We start from the raw sequence: 23497 nt of genomic DNA on the forward strand, positions 1-23497 counted from the left end.
TTTTTCAGAGAACGTAAAATAATGGCTAAAATTCTATGGTTTCTTCCTATGGGCACTTGCTCCTTTCTCTCCCCTCAGGGAGCCAGGTCCGGAAAACCTTAATAGTGCTTGCTGCAAGCCTAGAGATCATTTTACCAGATGTTTCACCTAATTCTTCGCTTCCCCCACTTTAAAAAGCCTAAAAATAAAGCAATATCCAGTGTCTCTCACACCCTGGCTCAGGTTTGCCAAAAAATTATCAGTCTCTTCCTGCAAACAAACCTGAGTCTGCATTCACGTGGAGCCCTGAGAAGAAAAATACATTTGCAAGGAACCCACCCTGGGGAGGGCTTTTTTTATACTGTAGCAAATTGAAATCTCTAATAAAGCAGAGTTGGTGCGAGTTGGACTCTGTCCCCACCCCCACCCCAGCTCCTCCTCCACCTCTCTTTGTCTGAATGTGTGGGTCAAAAAGCCCAGCCGGGTTTTATGGCAGATCTTTCAGAGAGGCATCGTGAGAGACTGACGAGATGTGCAGGGAGACTGAAACACAAAGAGAAGTCATGAGTCCCTCACTATTTATTTGACCTAAATACATCGAGATAACTGTACCATGAAAGAGAGAATTTCCTGACGCTACAGAGCTAAACATCTGTTTCCTCTCATTTTTTTCGGTGGCGGTACGTAGGAACGGAAGAGCTGTCGGGCTTTTCTTTCCTCCTCTCTTTTGTGTAGTGGGAGTCTCCATGCTCTGGAGCTAAATAAGTTCTCCTAGAACAGACAGGTTTCTCTCAAGGGTTCCATGATCATTTGTTCTCCATTTCTCGCCTTCCTGCCTTCCCCCTCCCCTCCTGGTGACGAACGGATACTCTGAAGCTGAGGCAGGACTTCCTTAGCTTATGCCGTGCCTCCTGGAAAGTTCAGCTGTATGCCCTGTCCCCCATCATCCACTCCCTCTCCCCCGACAAAACAATGAACCATACGCTCCTTGTTGTTTGTTATTTTATATTCCACAGAGGAAGAGCTGAATGGAAGTCTGTGTCCCCAGGGGCTCTCAGTGCATTCCATATCTGACTACAATCTTCCAAGAGGCAGGATTGCACAGTGCAAGATCACAAATTCTTTAATGTGAATATATACGTATATAATTATAATTATAGATACGTATATAATTATAATACATAATTGGCAGCTGCTGTCTCATAGGCAGATCCTTTTAAAAGCGACTGAGATGAGTCTGCAGGTAAAACAACCACTAGTTTTGCTGATGAGATGATGACCAAAGAAGGCTTTTACTCCTAGTTGGCACTGAAGAACCAAGACACCTACAGGAGACTATCGGGGGTAAAAACCTTGTTTTGGCCAGAAAATAAGATGACATGACTCTAAGACACATAGCATGTTGATCTGTCGAGGAAGAAGATTCCATTAAAAAACATATGTAATCAGGATTAACCATTGACCAAAACCACAGTTTTAACAACAGATCAAAGAAATTACATGTTAAACAATTGGGTCTGAGAAGCAGAACCAAACGGGACTATAAGTGTTTTGGGTTAGGGACTGTAAGTGCTATAGAAGGAGTCATAACATGTTTCCATTTGTGGATGGAACTGGAGAGAACAGAGGTGCACAAAGTGAAAAATGATCATAGGAATTAGTGGGGGTTTGGACAAAATACTGAGTAGTTCTCGGTGGTTCACAAGCAAGCTGGAAAGACATATTGAGTGGAGTCTGCAGGGATCAGTTCTGGGTCCAGTTCTGTTCAATATCTTCATCAATGATTTAGATAATGGCATAGCGAGTACACTTATAAAGTTTGCAGACAGTACCAAGCTGGCAGGGATTGCAAGTATTTTGGAGGATAGAATTATATTCAAAATGATCTAGACAAACGGTCTGAAGTAAATAGGATGAAATTCAATAAGGACAAATGCAAAGTAATCCACTTAGGAAGGAACAACGAGTTGCATACATATAAAATGGGAAATGACTGCCTAGGAAGGAGCACTGAAGAAAGGGATCTGGGGGCATAGTTGACGACAAGCTAAAAATAAATCAACAGTGTAACACTGTTGCCAAAAAAGCGAACATCATTCTGGGATGTATTAGCAGGAGTGTTGTAAGTAAGACACAAGAAGTGCTTCTTCTCTTCTACTTCATGCTGATTAGGCCTCAACTGGAGTATTGTGTCCAGTTTTGAGCACCACATTTCTGGAAAGATGTGGACAAATTGGAGAAAGTTCAGAGAAGAGCAACAAAAATGATTAAGAGAGAGAACATGATGTATGAGGGAAAACTGAAAAAATTGATTTGTTTAGTCTGTAGAAGAGAAGACTGAGAGGGGTCACGATAACAATTTTCAAGTACATAAAAGATTGTTACAAGGAGTAGGGAGAAGAATTGTTCTCCTTAACTTCTGAGGATAAGACAAGAAGCAATGAGCTTAAATTCATGCAGGGGCAATTTAGGTTGGACATTAGGAAAAACTTCTTAATGGTCAGTAGGGTTGTCAGGCGCCCAGTTGAAAAGGGACCCAGGCAGCTATGGTCAGCATTACTGACCAGGCCACTAGTAGTCCAGCTGGCAGCGCAGTGAGCTAAGGCAGTCTCCCTGTCTGCCCTGGCTCTGTGCAGCTCCCAGAAGCAGCCAGCATCTCTGGCTCCTAGGCACAGGGGCAGCCACAGGGGCTCTGTGCACTGTCTCTGCCCCAAGTGCCAGCTCTGCAGCTCCCTTTGGCCAGGAACCATGGCCAATGGGAGATGTGGGGCAGTGCCTGCAGAGCCCCCTGACCCTCTGCCTAGGAGCTGGACATGCTTGCTGCTTCCGGGAACCACCTGAGGTAAGCACCGCCCAGCCAGAGTGAAACCCCCTCCCGCACCCCACCCCCAGCCTTGAGCCCCCTCCTGCACCCAAACTCCCTCTTACACCCCAACACGCTGCCCCAGCCCTGAGCCCCCCCCACACTTTGAACCCCTTGGCCCTAGCCCGGAGCCCCCTCCTGCATCCTAACCCCTCATCCCTGGCCCCACCTCAGAACTGGCACCCCCAGCTGGAGCCCTCACCGCCTCCTTCACCCCAAACCCCTGCCCAAGCCCGTGAAAGTCAGTGAGGGTGGGAGAGACTGAGCAACGGAGGGAGAAGGATGGAGTGATTGGCGGCAGGGCCTCGGGCAAGGGGAGGGGCAGGGGCAGGGCAAGGGTGTTCGGTTTTATGCGATTAGAAAGTTGTCAACCCTAATTGTCAGGGTAGTTAAACACTGAAACAAATTGCCCAGGGAGGTTGTGGAATCTCAGTCATTGGAGGTTTTTAAAAGCAGGTTAGACAAACACCTGTGAGGGATGGTCTTGATAATACTTAGTTTTGCCTTGAGTGCAGGGGACTGGATTGTGACCTCTCAAGGTCCCTTCCAGGCCTACGATTCTATGATTCCATGAAATGTGTATGTGGGGGTGGGGATGGGAAGAGGATTCCTATTTTATCCAAACTTCTCTACACATTTCTATTGCTCTGGGGGTGCTGCCAAATAAAGGGGTCATTTGTTAAAGCCAATAGTGACAATCCAGCAAAAAACATAACGCTCTGTCTTGCCTGTAAGGCCCAGTTCAGCACTGTGGGCACTGCAAAGCTTCCCGACCCCGGAGGAACTCACAGATCAGTTTTCTATCCACTCTAGGGGCCACTGGCACAGAACTGGAGTGGGAAAGGGGAGATGTATTAAAAACTGCAGCCTTTGGATACTTTCTTAAATTGAGTGACGTCCCATGAAAACAGAATCCTTCCACAGCCGTGGTTAGAAGATGAGAGAAAGTTTTCTATTTCCATTTGTCTTCAAAAAACCTGTAGAGTCACTCCCAGTGGAGAAGAAGAAGAAGTGTATTCTTCTTTACCTGCTGAGGCTGGAGACCTCCCGATATAACAAGGCAGGCCCGACTTTGTTCCCTGTCTCTGGTACAGCAGTTGGTGCAAGCCTCATGGCCCTGCATTTGCTTTGCTTTTCTCAGGTATGATAGTGCTGAGATGGACTATCACCTGGCCTGGCTACTTACTGAAAGAACCGCTCTAGCGTAATGACCACAAAGCTATCTCCATGGCAATGGACATGTTCTATTCTGTTATTGGTTTACTCTTAAGATGCAGGCTTAGTTCTCAGGCACTACTAAGTAATCTTGCCAGGGAGGTGGTCTCTGAAGGGGATAGTCTCTTCTCCATGCATGCATGGAAGTCACCCAGCAGGAGGCACAAGTGATTCAGAGGCTGTCTGTGTGTGGGCCATGGTATAGCAGTCGTTCAGCTGGTTTGTGGGATTATGGACAGGGTCAGGATGGGTTATCACAGGATAAAAAACAAAGTATTCTACTTATATAGTGGATTTAAAGAGAAAAGATCTAAGGAAACATTACAAATTACTCACTTGGGAGCCCCACCCCCCATCACCCACCACTGAAGTGCTGTCATCTCTGAGGTGATGCACAGCAGCTGATTAACAGGAATTTTTAGATAGGGATAACATAATTACCATGCCCATGTTGTAACTTAGCCAGGATACCAAGGTTATCTTCCTATTCTTGCAAAGAATCTTATTGTTGTAGGAACAGCAGTGATCTGTATGCTGTGTATAACCTGTATTCTCAAAAGGTCTGTTACACCTTCCCTTCCCCTTTTGTCTCCTGTCCCTCTTTGAATACCTGTGAAGTGGCTTTCCCCTTTCCCCTCCCTCCTGGAATGGTTGTGAGATGAATGGGCTGCTTGAGCAGCTGGAAGATCAGAAGAGCTCCCAGGTAGACAAGATATCTGGGACTCTATGTATGGACACTGCCCGAGGTGGAGTGTGACCAAGCAGACACAACCAAGTCATCTCTAGTCGCAGGCCATGAGGAGAAGGCCCTTAAAAGGGGAAGGGGCCATGTGCTCAGGAGTGCACTCACAAGATTGTACCTCCCATAAAGGCCCTTCGTCCAGACTGCCCAGCCAGTGGTTCGCCACATTACATTTCATCGTGCCTCGGGAAGACTTACCTTCATCGCATCAGCCATTGCTGTTCTGTGGGACACTTGCCTTGGAAGATCCTGACATCTCCAGTGCCGTGCCTATCCTGGGAGTATGAGTATGCAAGTGTGAGTGATCCCACCCCGCTCTTTTGAGCTTAGCTATCAGTATAATAAACATGCTGCTTTCTGCCAAACTCTGGTGGGTCATTAGCCCTCCTTAAGCTTACTAGCTGGCTCAATTTCGGGTAACGTTACAAGATCCTCAATTATTATAAACAGTCAGGACTTAGGTCATGGCTACACTTGCAGATGTAGAGCGCTGTGAGTTAAACCCGCCTTTGTAGAGCGCAGTAGGGAAAGTGCTGCAGTCTGTCCACACTGACAGCTGCAAACGCACTGACATGGCCACATTTGCAACACTTGCAGCAGCATTGGGAGCGGTGCATTATGGGCAGCTATCCCACAGAGCACCTCTTCCCATTCTGGCGCTGTGGCTTGTGGGAAGGGGGCTGGGAGTGTGTGGCATTCTGGGTCCCAATGCTCCGTGATGCATTGGTTCGCATCCCAGCATTCCCTTTGCATCCATCCACATTTGGCGTCAACTTTCAAAGTTTTTTGTACTGCGCACTCTGTCTTCCCTTTCGGTCTTCAGGAATGGAGCCGAACTGCTGAGGAGTATGCTGACGAGTCTCGCCAGCATGTCACATTTGGCAGTCAAGTTATTCCTTATGATCCAAAGTGACAGTGAGGGCTCTGATGATATCGACTCGAGTAACACATATGACACGAGTTTGCTTGTGGCATTCACGGCCATGCTCACCACTGTGGAATGCCGCTTTTGGGCTCGGGAAACAAGCACTGAGTGGTGGAATCACATCGTCATGCAAGTCTGGGATGACGAGCAGTGGCTGCAGAACTTTTGGATGAGAAAAGTCACTTTCATGGGATTGTGTGAGGAGCTCGCCCCCACCCTGTGGTGCAAGGACACAAGATTGAGAGCTGCCCTGATGGTGGAGAAGCTTGTGGCTATTGCAGTCTGGAAGCTGGCAACTTCAGACAGCTACTGATCAATTGCTAACCAGTTTGGAGTGGGGAAGTCAACCATTGGAATCGTGTTGATGCAAGTTTGCAGGGCCGTTAATCGCATCCTGCTCAGAAGAACCGTGACTCTGGGTAACATGCATGAAATTGTGGCTGGCTTTGAACAAATGGGTTTCCCTAACTGCGGAGGGGCGATAGATGGGATGCCTATTCCAATTCTGGTACCAGCCCATCTAGCCTCCAAGTACATTAATCGGAAGAGATATTTATTGATGGTTCTCCAGGCGCTTGTGGATCACCGTGGGCGTGACACAGGCTGGCCTGGAAAGGTGCATGACGCACACATCTTTCAGAACACTGGCCTGTTCAGGAAGCTGCAAGCCGGGACTTTTTCCCAGACCAGAAGGTCACCATAGGGGAAGTTGAAATGCCCATTGTGATCCTTGGAGATCCCTCTTACCCTTTAATGCCATGGCTCATGAAACCTTACACAGGGAGCCTTGACAGCAGCAAGGAGCGGTCCAACAACAGGCTGAGCCGGTGCAGAATGACTGCGGAGTGTGCTTTTGGCCGTTTAAAGGGCCACTGGCGCTCTCTGTATGGGAAGCTGGACCTGGCCGATGACAGCATCCCCGCGGTTATATCCACATGCTGTACCCTCCATAACATTTGTGAAGGGAAGGGTGAAAGATTCACTCAGGCATGGAACTCGGAGGTTCAACACCTGGAGGCTGAATTTGAACAGCCAGAGAACAGGGCTATTAGAGGGGCCCAGCACGGGGCTGCAAGGATTAGGGATGCCTTGAGGGAGCATTTTGAGACTGAAAGCCACCAGTAATGTCTGGTGCCCAGCACGGGAGTGAAGTGCAGTGGCTCCAATGCTAGTAGGCATCTGTGTTTGCTACGCTGACTTGCAGTGCCTGTTTCTTTCCTGGGCTAAGGTATCTTTTACTTTATGCAATAATAAAGAATGTTTTCAAAACCAAAAAATCCGTTTATTGAAAAGAAAATTCATTTATTGAAAAGAGACACAACTGCTTGGGAAATAGAAAGGGTAAGGGGGTGGGGAATGGTACAATCACAGATTTGCGTATGTCCTGTCTGGAGTACTGTGCAATGAGTGCTGCACTTCAGGATGGCTATACTGCATGGTGATGGGGGTTGAGTGCAGTGGGTAAGGGTTGTAGTTTTCAGGGCTGGGTGGTGAAGCTACAGGTGTTGGAGACAGCTGGTGGTGGTAGGAACCTGGATGTTGGGGAAAGTGGGTTGGAGGTGACATGGGGGCACAAGGGAAAGGTTTCTGGGACAAGGGCTGCAGCGGGAGGCGGGCGCTGTAGTGTTCCACCTGCATTGCTACAAGCGCCTGGATCGAGTCCTCTTGGCGCTCCATAATGCTTAGCAGCCGCTTCGTGCTTTGGTGTCGGTGATCTGCATTCTGTTGGTGGACCCTCCTTTCACTCTCCTGCCACTCCTGCACTTTTTGATTTTCATTACTTGAATGCTGCATTACTTCATGCAACGTGTCTTCCTTGCTTCTACGTGGCCTCTTTCTGATTCTTTGGAGTCTTTCGGCTGGTGATAACATGGACGAATGAGATCTCAAGATTGCATCTGTAAAGGCAAAATGCAACACTTAACAGAGGCAGCATTGTTCACACCAGACAGAGCAATGATTCCCCGTACTTAAGGGCAAACACAGTCTACACAATAGCATAATTTGCCTGTCCCAAAGCGAGTGCACATAACCCACGGGAGCTCCAAAATGGTGAGTAAGCACAGAGTCAAGCGTGACTTATTGTTTCATGGCTGTACTGTCCTCTGGGTTTCTGTGCCTTGTGGAGAGCCAACAGAGGCAGGGGGCCCCTATACTGAACACTGTCCCCACATTTTCCACAGGAGTTCATCCTGGAAGATATCTCGCTGCTGAGGATGAGCTGGGAAGCAAGGGAGGGTCTTCTACTGCAATGCAGATTCTGCCCTGGCCCATATGCAGCTTGCCTGTGTGCAACAATGGTCCCCCTGCCCCTCACAGCACAGTGGCATGGACAAGTTAGCCTTACTGGGACAAGGACCACAGTGGCTCTCCCGAGAAACCTACGCAAGCGCATTGCCCGACTTCTGGATGAGACCTTTAAAGAGATCACTGAGGCCGATTACCACGATGTGAGAGAGCACATCAACGCCCTAGTCCGCATCTAGGCATGCATGCAGCCCTAAACCTCCTCGCCCCAAGAACCTGCACCGAATAACTTCCTGCCCAAAATAAAAGTCGCTTACCAGGAACCTCCTCTGGTGGTTGTCCTTCCCCAAGCACCGGCTGCCGTGACTGGCTACCTTCCTCCTGGCTTGAGAACAGCTCCTGGCTGCATGCACCTAGGGATGCCGGGGTGTCTTCCTCTGCCTCAGCACCCTCGCTCCCGCTTTGCTCCTCCTCCTCCTCCTGCTCCTGCCTTGTTGCACTGGGCTCTGAAGTGTCCATGGTGGTCCCCGGAGTGGAGGTGGGGTCGCCCCCAAGTATTGTGTCCAGCTCTTTGTAGAAACGGCAGGTCGGGGCTGCACCAGAGTGGCGGTTTGCCTCGTGGGCTTTGTGGTAGGCATTCTGCAACTCCTTCACTTTAATCCTGCACTGCTGTGTGTCCAGGTCATGGCTCCTTTTCATCACGTCCCTTTATAGCTGCCCAAAGGTACTGTAATTCCTACGGCTGGAGCGCAGCTGGGACTGGACAGCTTCCTCCCCCCAAACACTGACGAGGTCCAGCAACTTGCCATTGCTTCATCCTGGGGCTCTTCTGGCACGTGGAGGCATGGTCACCTGGAAAGATTCATTGAGAGCACTCCATGTCTGGCTGAGCAAAAAGGAAGGGGATTTTCAAAATTCTCAGAGAATTTAAAGGGCGGGTCTGACGGTTGGTCACCTGAGGGTAGGGCAGTAGAGTTCAAAGTGATGACCAGAGTGGCTAGCACAGGCATTGTGGGACACTTCTGGAGGCTATCAGAGTGCACTATAGGACCAGGGTGTCCACATTGGTGCTGCGGGGCTCCAGCGGGGGCGCAGCAAATGTTATTCCACTCGTCGAGGTGGAGAACCAGCGGCGCTCTAGCTGTGGAGTCAGAGCACTCTACATGCCTTGCCAGTGTGGACGGGTAGTGAGCTAGTGTGCCAGGGGCTCCTTTTTTGTGCTGTAACTCGCAAGTGTAGCCAAGGCCTTAGTGTTTACTTTTCACGCTGAAGTCTGCTTCCTTCTAACAGCATAGGTTCAGTGCTGACTTTGAGGCATGAGGGCCGTCTAATGAACAGCTGACATGTGTAGCATGTGGGATTTTCTGTGGGAATCTCCTATCCAAGTACTGACCAGATTTGGTCCTGCTTAGCTTGTGAGAACTGATGAGATCACCCAGCCCCCAAAATGCAGGGCTGGAAAATAACAGTGTGGGTTATCCAGTCTAGTCTTACCATTTGGCAAGCCATCTCCCATTATTGTTGCCATTAACTTCCTAGTCAAAGTCCTCTTCATAATCGGCTTTGATGGCGCCTTGACCACTTCCCTTCGGATGTTACTGGATGAAATTTACCCCACACACAGAGAGCCAGCATGAGGCCTTTGCAGTATGTAAGCCCTATTCTGAGGGCAGAAGTGTAATGTAAGTAGCCTCATGCTGGCTCTCTGCACTGGTGATTTTCATCCACTGCAAAGAACTTTAACCTAACATGTACCCCAACCTTTTGCTTCCTTATCTTCTTTCATGCTGTGAAGTAATAATTCAGGCGGCGTTTAATGTTCCTGTGGCTTTGAAAGTCCTTCAAAAATATTAAACCATGAAAAAACTTCTGCATTTCCATTCCAGACAGAGGATCTAAAAGTTAAGCATTTTATCCTGTTTTTTTTTTCTTTTCCTTCTCAAGCCACAGGGCAGCTTTACAGCATCAAATGCTTAATAAAAATACTTTTGCTCATGGTCTGGGGGCTGTTATGACATAAAATATTGTGCCGAAAATGTTTTCCGCCAGCCTTGCAGTCATTCCAAACTGTCAAATGTTCACTGAAAGGTTTTTCCTTTATCACTGAAATTTCTTGACAGAATCAAATCCAGCCTGGTCCAGAAGATCCTTTAAATCAGAGCTGCTTCATCAGCCAATCTCTTTCCAGGATTCCTCAGTGTGCTGAAGCAGTGGATTTTGCTAAGGCTGCGAATGACTCTTGGGAAACGATAGGGAGAGTTTGGCTGGCTGGAGAGGGAGTAGCGCAGAGAAAGTAGTATTCCCTGAACAGGGGTTTGTGGAGCACTTCTGAGATTTGAGGAGAACTGATTAATCACTCTGGCCTGATCAAAGCCCCATTAAGTCTATGTGAGTCTTTTTGTTGACTTCCTTGGACACTGGATTGAGGCCATGGTGCTAACTCTCCCCCTTGTCTCCACTTACTAAGTCACATTAAAAGAAACAAAAATATACATTTGATATGACTTTCTGCTGAAAGCAATTGCAATTGTTGCCACAGGGATATTATGTGATTGCGAATGGTGTATGGAGGGGAGGTGCCCATAAGACTGTTTCTCTATTAAGATGTGGGTCACGCTAACAAAAAGCATGAGAATCCTGAGGTAGACCAATCCATTATGACAGGTAGAAGTTTGTGTAACGCTTTCAAAGTGATTTTGATAGGGGTTACAGCTCCTAGTTTTGTTTTGTTTTTAAGCAAGAACACTTCAGAGAATATGATAAATTGTGAGGGGAAAGGGTTTAAATTAATGTATGCTATTGTGAGGGGAATCTTGCTCCAGGGCTTTCTTCACTAGAAAATTATATCAAATTAGAGGTTTCAGAGTAGCAGCCGTGTTAGTCTGTATTCGCAAAAAGAAAAGGAGTACTTGTGGCACCTTAGAGACTAACAAATTTATTAGAGCATAAGCTTTCGTGAGCTACAGCTCACTTCATCGGATGCATTTGGTGGAAAAAAAACAAAACAAAACCCCCTTTTTTTTTTTTCCACCAAATGCATCCGATGAAGTGAGCTGTAGCTCACGAAAGCTTATGCTCTAATAAATTTGTTAGTCTCTAAGGTGCCACAAGTACTCCTTTTCTTATATCAAATTAGAACACTACTTTGATGAGTTGTGCTAATTAACACCCTATTGGCCACAATTTTTGCAGTCAGGGACAAGTGAAGTTTAACATCATGTCAGCAGGTTGTGGGTAAGTCGTAGCAATACCAGAGTTTATCTACAAGTAACTGACACAATGTTGGACAGAGCTGTCCCTTGTGTAGGGCAAATCAGGGTGACTGCTCCAGGCCCAGTACTTTGGCTGGTGCGATTGGCTGGTGTGTTTGGTCCTCGAAGAAATGAATCCGTCACTTCTACCCTGGGCTCTGCAGCCCCCTAGGGATGGCCCTGATGTTGGACATGACTTTTCCCAGTCTACAGGGACTGTAAAGTTGTGGTCAGCATCATGTTAGTTCGCAAACTCCTCAAGGTTGTGTTCTAACCTGATGTAATTCTCTAGTGAAGATAAGTCCCTAGCAATAGGTAAAGCTGCAAAGGTTTGCAGGTTTTGGCCTCGTTCAGATAGAGCCAAAAGCTTAGAGGCCAAAATCTGTTCTCAGTTACACCAGTGTAAATGTAAAGTCCACTGACCTTTGTGACATTATCCTTGAAGAAATGGGTACTTATTCATATTTACAACAGACATTTCATTTCAAGCAAAGCAAGTAGCAACTTGGGAGTCCTATGTATCCTGCAACCTGCAAGTTGAGCCTATTTTAATTGCCTTGTCTGGTGATGCAGCCTAAGTGGTTGGGTGTAATCCCCCATTCCCCCAGCCAGCACTGAGGAGAATTGTCTTCCTGTCTCCTATTCCTGCAGGCTGTGTCCCTACAACTACATTTATATAATCTTCTTATGGGTGGGGATCTTTATGGGACCTGGGGCTGCTCTTCAAGTGACTGTGGTATAGGTAGCTGTGCAGCTGTTATAGTTTATCACAGGAGAGACACACTCCGAGCTCTCTTCTGGAGGTATAGCCTTTGTTCTTTCCTGTTTGGTTGTTTTCATTTTTCTTTCAGATGGAAAGGCCTTTTGGTTTAGAGCCCAGTTTTCTTGTTAGATTTCTTGTTATATTTTTCACCCACCAAAAACAACCATATACTTTCTGCTTGAATGACATATAGAACAAAAATAAAGTCTCCAGGAGAGAACGTGTCCTTCCTCCCCAACATGCTATATCATTTCTTCTTTCTGGTATTAGGGTTGCCCACCCTCCTGGTTTTGCCAGGAGTCTCCCAGAATCGGGCTCTTATGTTCTGGAGGCTACTGAAGCCAAACTGGGAGATTTTAGGTGCAAAAATTCTGGCGGCGCAGTGGGGCTAAGGCAGGTTCCCTACCTGCCCTGGCCCCGTGCTGCTCCTCGAAGCGGCCAGCATGTCCCTGCAGCTCGTATGCAGTGTAGGGGTCTCCACACGCTGCCCCAACCCCGAGCACCGACTCTGCAGCTTCTATTCTCTGGGAAGTGTGACTAATGGGAGCTGTGGGGGTGGTGCCTGCAGGCAGGGGAATGGAGTGAGTGGGGCAGGGCTTCAGAGAAGGGGTAGGGGGCAGGCAAGGGTTTTTGGGTTTGTGCGATTAGACAATTGGCAACCCTACCTGGTATCGGCGTTGACTAGCAGGTTGAGTCGTCTGGCTAATAAATGCATGCAAAAATATTTCCAGACTGCTCTGGTTCAAAACTTACTTAAAAACATGCTTTTTACGGTAAGCCAGGATTATGACTAAAACTTTATCTCTCATTCTTGTAGGTCTTTCCTCCCCACATGTTTATACTTCAGAACAAGGCTTTTTTATGCTATTACAGCTCTTAAAACGCTAGAAACAGCATGGATTATTGCGTAGGGCCTCGAATGGGGGCTATACCTTATACTGCAATCAGAGATGGAACCCAGAACATGTTGACATATTAGCTACCTAAGATAACAATAGCAATGAAGCAGCCGCAGCAGCAGGGGCCATACAAGCCCATCCAGGTCCCTTGATATGTACTCAAGCAGCTTGCCTGTACTGCCATGGCTTCACTGCTAGTGTTATTTGAGTTGTCTAGATCAAGACTAGCTTCGGTATGTCTACATGTATTGCAGTCATACCTCTGATTATGGTGCAGACATACCCTAAGGTAAGGACACCTGAGTTCTCCTCCCTGCTTGAAAACTGACTTGTGTGACCTTTGGCAAACCACTTCACCTCTGTGAGTCTCTTTTTCCTGCCACCCTTTTTCTGTCTGGCCTATTTAAATTGTAGATTCTTTGGGACAGGGATTGTTTGCTATTATGTGCTTGTACAGTGTTTAGCACAATGGGTTTCTAATCTCAGTTGTGGCCTCTGGGCACTGCTGAAATGACAGTACTATTACTCTGATCTCATTGAAATCAGTGGGAGGTTAGCCCATTTGTAGCTCCCCCTTCTTTTCCTCTGCTTGATCTTCGTAGAATTCTTGCAAACCTCTGCTCATTGCTACCACTGCTTGTGAAGCATTTTTAGACCCTTTGGATGAAAAACATATACATCCAACTGGATTGAGCAAAATTAATGTTTTCCAATTGGATTGAAAACCTGGGAGAGCTGAGGGTCAGGTGTGCGGGTGCCTCCCACAAACCCAGGTGCTTTAATAATAGGATGGAGCTGGCTGCCAAACATACAGGCTCCTCTCTAGAGGGAGATTTAGTTTCATGTACACAAGGAGGAAGGCCAGCAGTTGCCAAGTGTGCACAGCATGGGAAACAAGGAGATTTGAGGAGTATAAAAAGTCCTGCATGCTTAATTGGTGAGAGGCTGACGAAAATAAGCTGGGCCTCTCACATCAAATATATGATAGGCTCCTGTTGACCTCTTAAACCTTCCCCAGGGTCTGCTGCCATGCGGAAGTATCTGTTGAAGCTGTGTTGTTGCTGTTGTGTGGGTATTTGCAAAGGTGGTCACAAATGGAGCTGTTATTTCTTTAAAAGTTTTAAGATGGTTTATATATAGATAAACCTCCTGAGCCTCATTCAGTGTGTGTGTGTGTGTGAGAATATAGAGCTGGTCAGAGGTGCTAGAGCGGCAGACTGAAGGCCTCTGTTTATCCTCAAAACAGCTAGAGCATGAGAAGAGCCACTGCTTTCCCTCAGCTCTGAGAATAGTTTGGACCCATTTGGTTTTTGGCTTCTTTCCTGAAACTGCCAATAAAAGAGCCTTTTTTGTGTTTGGGTTTTTGGCCCCGGGAACTAAAGGGAGACCACCTTGCTCATTTCCTGTAGGTCATGTAATGACAATTTTCTTTCACTAGCAATTCAGTCAGGATTTGAACTGGTGACTTAGAGGTGCCATATTTCACCCAGCCCTGGAGCTACGCATCCCCGTTACTCATTTGTTCTTATAGTAGAATCTCTTTGGCACCATCATTGTCCACAGTGGTGACTGAACTGCAAATTGTTTAGTGGTTTGGGCAAAGTGGTGGTGGGAAGAGACTAACGGGGCAACAGCTCAACCCCAGTCTCGAAAGCAAGTGTCTGTGCAGCACACAGAGTGGGGGGAGGAGGCTGGAGCAGTGCACTTGAACTGGTTCCATGGCAACTGCTCCAATTCACATCTGGCTTAAAGCCCCTTTTGTACCCTGCTTTGTGAGCCGTGAACTCAGGATCTGGAGAGGCTGCTTCTTGGTCTCTTTGACAAATCAAAACTGATCCCTATCTCCTTTATAAACATCCCTGTTATGTGTTTGTAGACAATTCAGTTTCTTTTCAGTCTTCTTTTCCCCAGATGGAATCCACCCGGTAAAGAACAATAAATTATAAATTGTAATGAAGAAGACAAAAGAAAAATAAAAGCCTTTTGTGACTTTGCCTTTCACCCCAGTGTGCGTGGTGGCCTTTCAGCTTTCAACTTTTAAAATGCTCCTTTCCCAGCCATTCAATTCCATTCATTTCTATTATTCTTTAAATTACAGCCATGATCACTGTGAATAATTCATGTGTGTGAAGTGATTTGAACGGCCCTAGGGATTAGGAATCTTTGGCTAGTTCCAGAGCTGCTGAAGGGCAAATAGTCCTGCTTGGCAATGAGTATTTTTAACAAAAAATTGCAGTTTTTGTATTTATTTTTCCTGTTATCCCCAAACTGGGCCAACACAAGACACCTGGGTGCCACTTAAGCCCTCAACATAGAGTTTAAATGGGACTTAATTGGTGCCTAGGCCCCATGCAAGGCCTCTGCCCGGGGGGTGAATATCATCCTTTAAGATTTCTTCATCACAAAGCTGGATGGCGGTGTGGTACAGAGAATCCTCACCATTAGCAAAGCATGACCTTGCCCTACTTTTCCAGATCTGCACAGGGCAGTATGAACAGGAGTACTTGTGGTACCTTAGAGACTAACAAATTTATTTGAGCATAGGCTTTCGTGGGCTACAGCCCACTTCATTGGATGCATGCAGTGGAATACAGTATTTTCCACTGCTTGCATCTGATGAAGTGGGCTGTAGCCCCAGAAAGCTTATGCTCAAATAAATTTATTAATCTCTAAGGTGCCACAAGTACTCCTGTTCTTTTTGCGGATACAGACTAACACGGCTGCTACTCTGAAACAAGGCAGTATGTTTGCTTTGAGTTTGGGGCATTTTATGTTACACTGGAGGTAACTCATTATTATCTGGTTTCATTATTATCTGTAACTGTCTTTCACCTCTGTCTATTTCGGTGATTATCACCAGAGTCAAAGCCATTTACACTTGCCCAGGTGGCTTGGTACAAACTAAAACAAGATGCTTTTAATTCATATAAAAATAAAGGCAGTGTTAAAGAGGTGCTGACTCAAGGGTCACAAACTAGCTTGGATAAACATCTGAGTTCCCTGGTGTTATATAACAACCTTATAGGTTCACCTGTCACTATGTGAGGTGTCACCCAATTAATTTAGATTTGGTGGCAATGATTTGAAATGAAGTCAATACAGATCATAAGCCCTGTGGGTCCCCCACCTGACTTGTCTCATAGGCCAAACTTGGTTGGTCCTCAGGCACTACTGCAATAAACATGATTATTAATAATAATTAATGAAATTACCAACTGCACAGTGCAGGTGCGGGGGGTTGCATATAGAAATGCAAAATAAGAAGTGATTAGCTGGATAGGGAGGGTGCTGATGCTTTGTTACTGAGAGTGCTGTAGTGCAGTCTGCTATTCTTCCATCCTTGAAGCAGGAGGAAGGCCACATTAATTTATTATTATTATTAAGTCTTTATTAAGTCTTCTCAGATCCACCCCTTCTTTGCCCACATCCTGCCACTATCTTTCCCCTGTGCTGTTGAGAATAAGAGTGCTCAGCGGCCTTACTGCTGTTTAGAGCTTAACTTTGCTGATATCCAGTTACAGGCTCTGCTTGCAACTGCACTGAAGTGTAACAGCCTTGTGCCCTGGGCAAGGATCTGCAGGATCAATGTCATAGAGAGGAATCCTGCTCTGTTGTGCATGGCTGTACTAGGCAGAGGACCCACTTGTGGCAAAAGAGGGTTAGGCTCTGTTTTCAGCTGTGCATATGACTGAGAGTTCAAATACATCCTCACAAAGAAAGCTGAGCCGCTGGCACCTCTCGCTGCACCTTGCTCTTGTGGTTTTATTCCTAACCACAAATATTGTACGTTGGAGCTCATGTCAATGGAACCTGTACACATGATGATACGACACAGTGGTGGCCCAGAGCTTCCGTTTGGAACTCCCTGTCCTGCATTGGGGTCCCCATGCTGCTGACACAGTTAAAGGGTTGAGATCTAAAGACTGTCTCTTTAGAATGGGCATGGACGGACCATCAATTATCTGAGCTCCAGGGAAGGGAGCATTGGGGATCCTCTTGCAATGGCTGCCAGGAGAGGACTGGAACTGCTCAAGGGTAAATACGTTGCTACTTCATGACGGATTGGTCTGGTGAAGATGTAAGTTGCATTTATAAAGAGATTTTGCTGAAATTTCTCCCCTCCCCCCCCAAAAAAAACCAACCAAATTCTTATGTGTTCAACACCATGTTGGGCCTCTGGTCAAGAGGAGATTTTATCATAAAATGTGTGCATTTTTGTATCCTGTACTGATGTGTGGAAGTTTATCTGTTGTCACTAATTCCTCAAAACTGAATCAATGTTTAAGCAACTTTAAATTTTACACATGTGTGAGGCAGAAACTCAGCTTCATGGAAGTTAATGATGAAACCTCCACTGACATCAGTAGGGCGAGGATTTGGCTCTTGGTGTTTTGAGAAATGTGACCTTAAAATCCCTTTGTGTTGCTAATTGCATTCTTTTCTTCTTTTTCCTTAAGCCCCATGAAGAAAATACTCTGAAGACAATGGAGCTGTGACATTCTACGTCAACTTGCCAACTGGAACTATGGAAATTATAGAAGATTGCCAGCACACTCATGCTGGGCTGGTGCCAAATGGATACACGAACAAGATTTTTCGAGCCAATCCAGAGGATGGGAGCACTGAGACATTAAAGATTTGTGACCTTCAGCACTGCAACTCCAAAGGCATCAACCAAAATGCAAGGGAAGAGGCAATCAGGTATAAAAAGAAAGCCAAGGGCAACCGGATTTGGAATTTTGTTAGCCGAAGGAAAGGTCCCTTCATGAATAACAAAAGACCTCAGTCCATGATTCTGCTAGGAGATACCTCAGAGACCTTAGAAGAAAAACGCAAGATGTCCTTCATGGAGAGGGTGAGGTCCTTAAAAAAGCTAAGAACCTCCAGCATGTCTAAGAATGTGGATTTGAGACCCTCCAAAGCCAAAGTTTCTCGCATCCCTGAGGAGGACCACCAGGACAGTGACCAAAGGGCAGCCTATAGGATTAAGAAACTAGCCGACAGTCAGAGGCCTTTCCGTCATTCATATGCAGGGTACATCGATGATTTGGATTCTTCCTTTGAAGACGTAGAATTAAATGTCAACATTCCAGAAATTGATGCCAATGAAAATAAATGGCTCAGGGATATTAGTGTCAGAATACACAGTGAAGATAATGATAGTAACTGCCATAAAACGTCAGCTAGAAAGAGCAAGTTTTTGAATTTTGAAAATTCTAAGAGTTCTGCGATTACAGAAAAGGACAATCAAAAGAGGTGTCCCATGCTTCCCGAGGAGAGCAGGAGAGGAAAAAGCTCTGATGTCTGGAGCTATCTGAAGGGAATTTCATTGTCTAGCAAAGATAATTCAAAGTTGCTTGATCAAAGTGTTGAAACAAATTTCCAGAACTTAGAAAATATAACTGATAATTCTGCTTCTTATTTTGATTTTGATATGAGATGTGAGGAGAATCTTAGCCAGCCTAAAAAATCAAACGGTGAAATGAAAACCAGCCACTTTGGTGGTGTTCTTCGGTTCTTTAACAGTGTGGCTGAGGCAGCTAGGAAGTGGCGAGGCTCTTCCCGGACATTTTCGCAGGGAGAGCAAAGAGCTCAGTCCAATTTCAGCAGTCAGAGGCACGAAGCCTCCTCCCACCAAGAGTCTTTGGTTATTGAAAGTGAAAATGCCAGAGCTTTCTCTTCAATGGGAATGTCATTGCGATCTCCAGATTCTGGAATCTGGGATAATCATAGTTCTGAGGGTTCAACAGGAAAAGCACTGCCTCAGCGAAGTGTTGAAGCAGATTTATCCCAAGAGATCAGCAGCTCTGCTCTGAGCAATGAGAATGATAGTTTTAATGAAACATCCCTTCCTGACCTTGGGCCAGGTCCATCCATCTCCCATCTGCCAGAACTTCCAGATGACTGTTATGCTCTGTTAAGCATACAAGGCCTATCTAAGGCTCTATCACAGTTTCCAGACATGCCTGTGACTGAATTAGATGCTTGGGACCGGCGCAGCTCTCCGACAGCGGATGCTCGGGACCCAGGCAGCTCTCTGGCGGCAGATGCTCGGGACTCGGGCAGCTCTCCGGCGACGGATGCTTGGGAACTTGGAAATATTGAGTTACATTTGAAAGACAGGGCCAAGACTAAACTGGGTATTCAGGAACTGAGTAGCACTCCAGAGTATACTCAGGACACTAGGAGTACTCCAATGGATATTCAGGACCTGGACAAGACTCGATCACATTCTCAAGATCTTTCTAAGAGTAAACTGGATACTCAGGAAACAGAGAGTGCTCTGGCTGGTACTCAAGGCCTCTTAGCAGCTACTCTTTTAAAACATGCAACAGATAATGAGCAAGCTTTAGAACTGGAGGATTCTCTTATCAAAGAACATAAAATAAGTTTACCAGTAGAACAAATTTCCATGGAGAGGCCAGACAAAGCAAATCACTTTAAGTACAGTAAAGTGTGCCATCAGATCCAGATGAGCCTCTGTACAATTGTCTCCTTCGGGGAACTCAACAATGGAAAGGTATGACCAATCTTCACTGTAACACTGTCTCAATAAGACACTATACAATTACTATTATACAATACTCCCTCCTGGGTAGAAGGTCTACAAGCAAAACTGGTTTTGATATAGTTTATCTGGTCTTCCAATTCAATTAGACCTTTATATCATGTAAGGATGAAGGCCGTGGATGCATCTTTTAAAGCAGACACAAAGGAATCAGTAGGCTGATGGTATCTCTGAGCTACTTGTTTTAGAACTATTTGGTCACATCACACACATCAATGTGCCTATGGAAGGGTAGCTGTGGCAAAAACGCTCCCAGCATAGAGAAAAACTTTACAGTTATTTCCAAAAAGCATCTTTAATTCTCCTTACCCCCTTACTCCCCCCCACACTTTTAACTCATTCAAAGATTTGACTTGGTACATTACATGGATTAAAAACTGGCTAACTGATAGGTCTCAAAATATAATTGTAAATGGGAGAATTATCATTGAGCGGGTGTGTTTCCAGTGGAATCCCACAGGGCTTGGTTCTTGGTCCTACACTAGTTAATATTTTATCAATGACCTGGAAGGAAACACTAGGTCACTGATAAAGTTTGCAGATGATGCAAAAATTGGGGGAATGGTAAATAATGAAAAGGTCAGGTCACTGACTCAGAGCGATCTGGATCACTTGGAAACCTGGGTACAAGCAAACAACATGTTTTAATACATCTAAGTATAAATGCATATGTATAGGAACAAAGCATATAGGCCATACTTAGAGGATGGGGAATTCCAGGAAGCAGTGACTCTGTACAAGATTCGGGTGTGATGGTGGATAATCGTCTGAACATGATCTTCTAGTGTAAAGCTGTGGCCAAAACAGCTAATGCGATCCTGGGATGCATAAATAGGGGAATCTCAAATAGGAGTAGAGAGGTTATTTTACCTCTGTATTTGGTACCGGTGTGATTGCTGCTGGAATCCTGTGACCTGTTCTGGTGCCAACATTTCAAGAAGGATGTTGATAAAATTGAAGAGGGTTCAGAGAAAAGCCATGAGAATGATGAAAGGAGAAAACTTGCCTTCCAGTGATAAACTAAATTGACTGAGATCTTTGAGTCTAACAAAGAGAAGGTGGTTACAGTCTATATGCATCTAAATAGGGAACAAATATTTAATAATGGGTTCTTCAGAGTGTAGCAGAGAAAGATAATGATCCTAAGGCTCAAAGTTGAAGCTAGACAAATTCAGCCTGGAAATAAGGTGTAAATTTTTTAACAGTGGGGTAATTAACCATTGGAACAATTTACCAAGGGTGTCATGGATTCTCGATCACTGGCAATTTTTAAATCAAGCTTGGATGTTTTTCTACAAGATCTGCTCTAGGAATTATTTTGGGGACATTCTTTGGTCTGTGCTATGCAGGAGGGCAGACAAGATGATCACAACAGTCCCTTCTGGTCTTGAAATCTATGAAAAGTAAAGGTTAAAGTGCTGAAATTCTTCAGGTTATGCAGGATTTTTAAGCATCCAGTGGATAAAGTGTATTCAGCACTTTAGTTTCAAGCCCTAGGCTTGGATTTTCAAATGGACCTAGAGCTATTGTTAATGATTATTTGCATTACAGTAGCATCTAGAAGCTCCAGTCATGACCAGGACCTCCTTGTGCCAGGTGCTGCCCAAACACAGGAAAAAGAGATGGTCCTTGCCCCAAAGAACATAGAGTCTAAGTTATGTGCCTGATTCCCATTGTCTAATTCAGATAGCCCCCTTTGAAAGCCCCAACCCAACCTTAGAGCCAAGTTATAAATCTATTTAAAAAAAAAAAGAATTTTCCAGGTGAAATATTGCAGGTTGGTAGCACCAGGAAATGTCTGGCTTCTCTATCGGTCTGATGCCAAACCTGGGGCCCAATCCAAAGGCCTTTGTAGTGAAAAGACTCCCACTGCGTTTCAATGGGCTTTGGATCAAGGCCTTATTCTGTGCTCATCTCTGTAGCCTCTGAGTACCTATGTACCTCTCCATATGTGACAGGTATAGTGTGGACAGCAGAAGTGGTGTGCTCTTACCCCTCATTGTCACATGCTAATGGGCCTCAAGCCTGTCCTGGAGGGACCAGTTTCTGTGTATGAGAGAGATCATCAACACATGGGGTCCATTCAGTCACTGGCTCTTTGCCCAGTTGGTCAAGGCACACATTCCTTTCAGTGCCAGTTGTGCTGGAGACTTGTGGATGCCTGTGCTCCTGGAACTGGACCGAGACGGAGCAATTCATTTCACACACAGGCTGCTGCTAGTGATCCCGAGACAGGATGGAAGGCATTTTTTTAGGTGCCAGAAGGGGAATGCTTGCCAGTTTATGAACAACTTTCCTCCCTTCCCCTGGCTTGCAGAGACCAGACACTGCAGAGGTGATGAGACTAGTCTCTCTTGGAAAAGGGTGTCATTACAACGTCTGAGCCAAAAAAAGATGTTTTGGCAAATGGCAGCAGATTATAAATACTGAGGTAAAAATTCCTGGATGCCTAACTCCAGGCTGAAATGGATATGGCTATTCTGATGTGTATCATTTCTTGCTATATTAATTTGGCCCTGACAATGGGCACAGCGCTGTACAATACATAAAAATAGACAGTTTGTGTCCCAGAGAGCTTGACATCTGATTACAGACACTTACAAGATGGGATGCACTGGGAAAGTCAGCAGTGAAGAGAACGGTTTAAACCAGGGGTGGGCAAACCTTTTGGCCTGAATGCCACATTGGGGTATGGAAATTGTATGGCATGCCATGAATGCTCACAGAATTGGAGGTAGGGGTGTGGGAAGGGGTGAGAGCTCCGGTTGGGATGGCCGGCTCTGGGGTGGGGCCAGATATGAGGAGTTCAGGGTGCGGGAGTGGGCTCTGGGGTGGGACTGGGGATGAGGGGTTTGAGGTGCAGGAGGGGGGTCCCCTCTCTGGCTCCAAGATGTGGCCAGGTGGCTCTGCATGCTGCCCTGTCTGCAGGCGTCACCCCTGCAACTCCCATTGGCCAGGAACTGTGACCAATGGGAGCTGTGGGGGTGGTGCCTGGCCACGCCTCCATGTACTATGTAGGAGCCAGAGTGGGGTCGAGCCAGAGGAGGGCCATGCTGGCTGCTTTCTGGAGCTGCACGGAATGGGGCAAGCCACCAACCCCACTCCCCGGCTGGAGCTGAGGGCCAGATTAAATGGTCTGATGGGCCGGATGTGGCCTGCGGGCAATAGTTTGCCCATCTATGTTTTAAAAATAATTAATTGTTTAATGATAAATCCCTTCTTGTGGGCCTCATGGAAGAAATGCTCCTTAAGAAGGTCTTGAGTGAAGAGAGGGCAGTGGCTTGTCAGACAGTGTTCAATTCATAGGAGGCAATGTGGAAACATGATGGACTGCGCAAGCAAGCTAACATTAATCTCTCCAACCCAGTAGGTAGCTGAGTGTAATCTATATATCTTTATATGTAATCTCAGGGCTTTTATAGCTAAATCTAAATGATTTCCCAGGTTAGCTGCATGAACAGGATATGTGATGTGTCCTCTGATCATGGCCGGCCTGCTGGAGCTCACAGATATTACCAACAAACTTAATCTAGTATGGCGCTTGACATAATTGGGCAGGAAACTTCCCCTGGAATTCCTGTGGAGTGTGATGAGGATAATTGTCATCCAGCCTCGGGAATCCAGGATGCTCAAGTTTCTTTTGGTGAAAAGAACATTCGGGTTAAAGGGAAAATATCTGGCCAGTGGCAGTTTTCACTTGGTTTTCCAAAGCTGGATATGGTGGTAGCTAGAGAATCAGAAGCAGTTACAACTTACCAATGTTCTAGCAGGAGCAGAAGAGGAAAGCCCAAAATAGTTGCAAAGGAGGAAGATGCTGGAAAAGCAGCAGTAGCCGTGGGCACATGGCCTGAAGGGAGCGGAGAGCCCATCTGGAATTTCTATACAAAATATTCTTATGTATCCGGGGGATTTGCCTGATTGTGCTATCAGGGAGTGGCAGTTGGAAATATTTCATCCCAAACTCGACATGCTTAAACTGGAGTATTACACTAGTAGAGATCTCTGTACTATTGCTGATACAAGGACAAATCCATTAGCCCCTGGA

At 46.0% G+C, this 23497-nt stretch overlaps 1 protein-coding gene across 6 annotated transcripts in view; it reads left to right on the forward strand.

Moving 5' to 3' along the window:
* Positions 1-23497, forward strand: part of ARHGEF9 (Cdc42 guanine nucleotide exchange factor 9) — a 314624-nt gene that overhangs the window by 32402 nt on the left and 258725 nt on the right. For all 6 annotated transcript variants that reach the window (XM_038416958.1, XM_043492310.1, XM_043492311.1 and 3 more), the window contains exon 2: positions 17342-19404. In XM_038416958.1, coding sequence (XP_038272886.1) covers positions 17410-19404 — 1995 coding nt within the window. In that variant the 5' untranslated portion in view covers positions 17342-17409. The remainder of the gene's footprint in view (positions 1-17341; positions 19405-23497) is intronic.

The sequence above is a fragment of the Dermochelys coriacea genome, chromosome 9 (genome assembly GCF_009764565.3).
Source record: "Dermochelys coriacea isolate rDerCor1 chromosome 9, rDerCor1.pri.v4, whole genome shotgun sequence".
Taxonomy (NCBI): Eukaryota; Metazoa; Chordata; order Testudines; family Dermochelyidae; genus Dermochelys; species Dermochelys coriacea.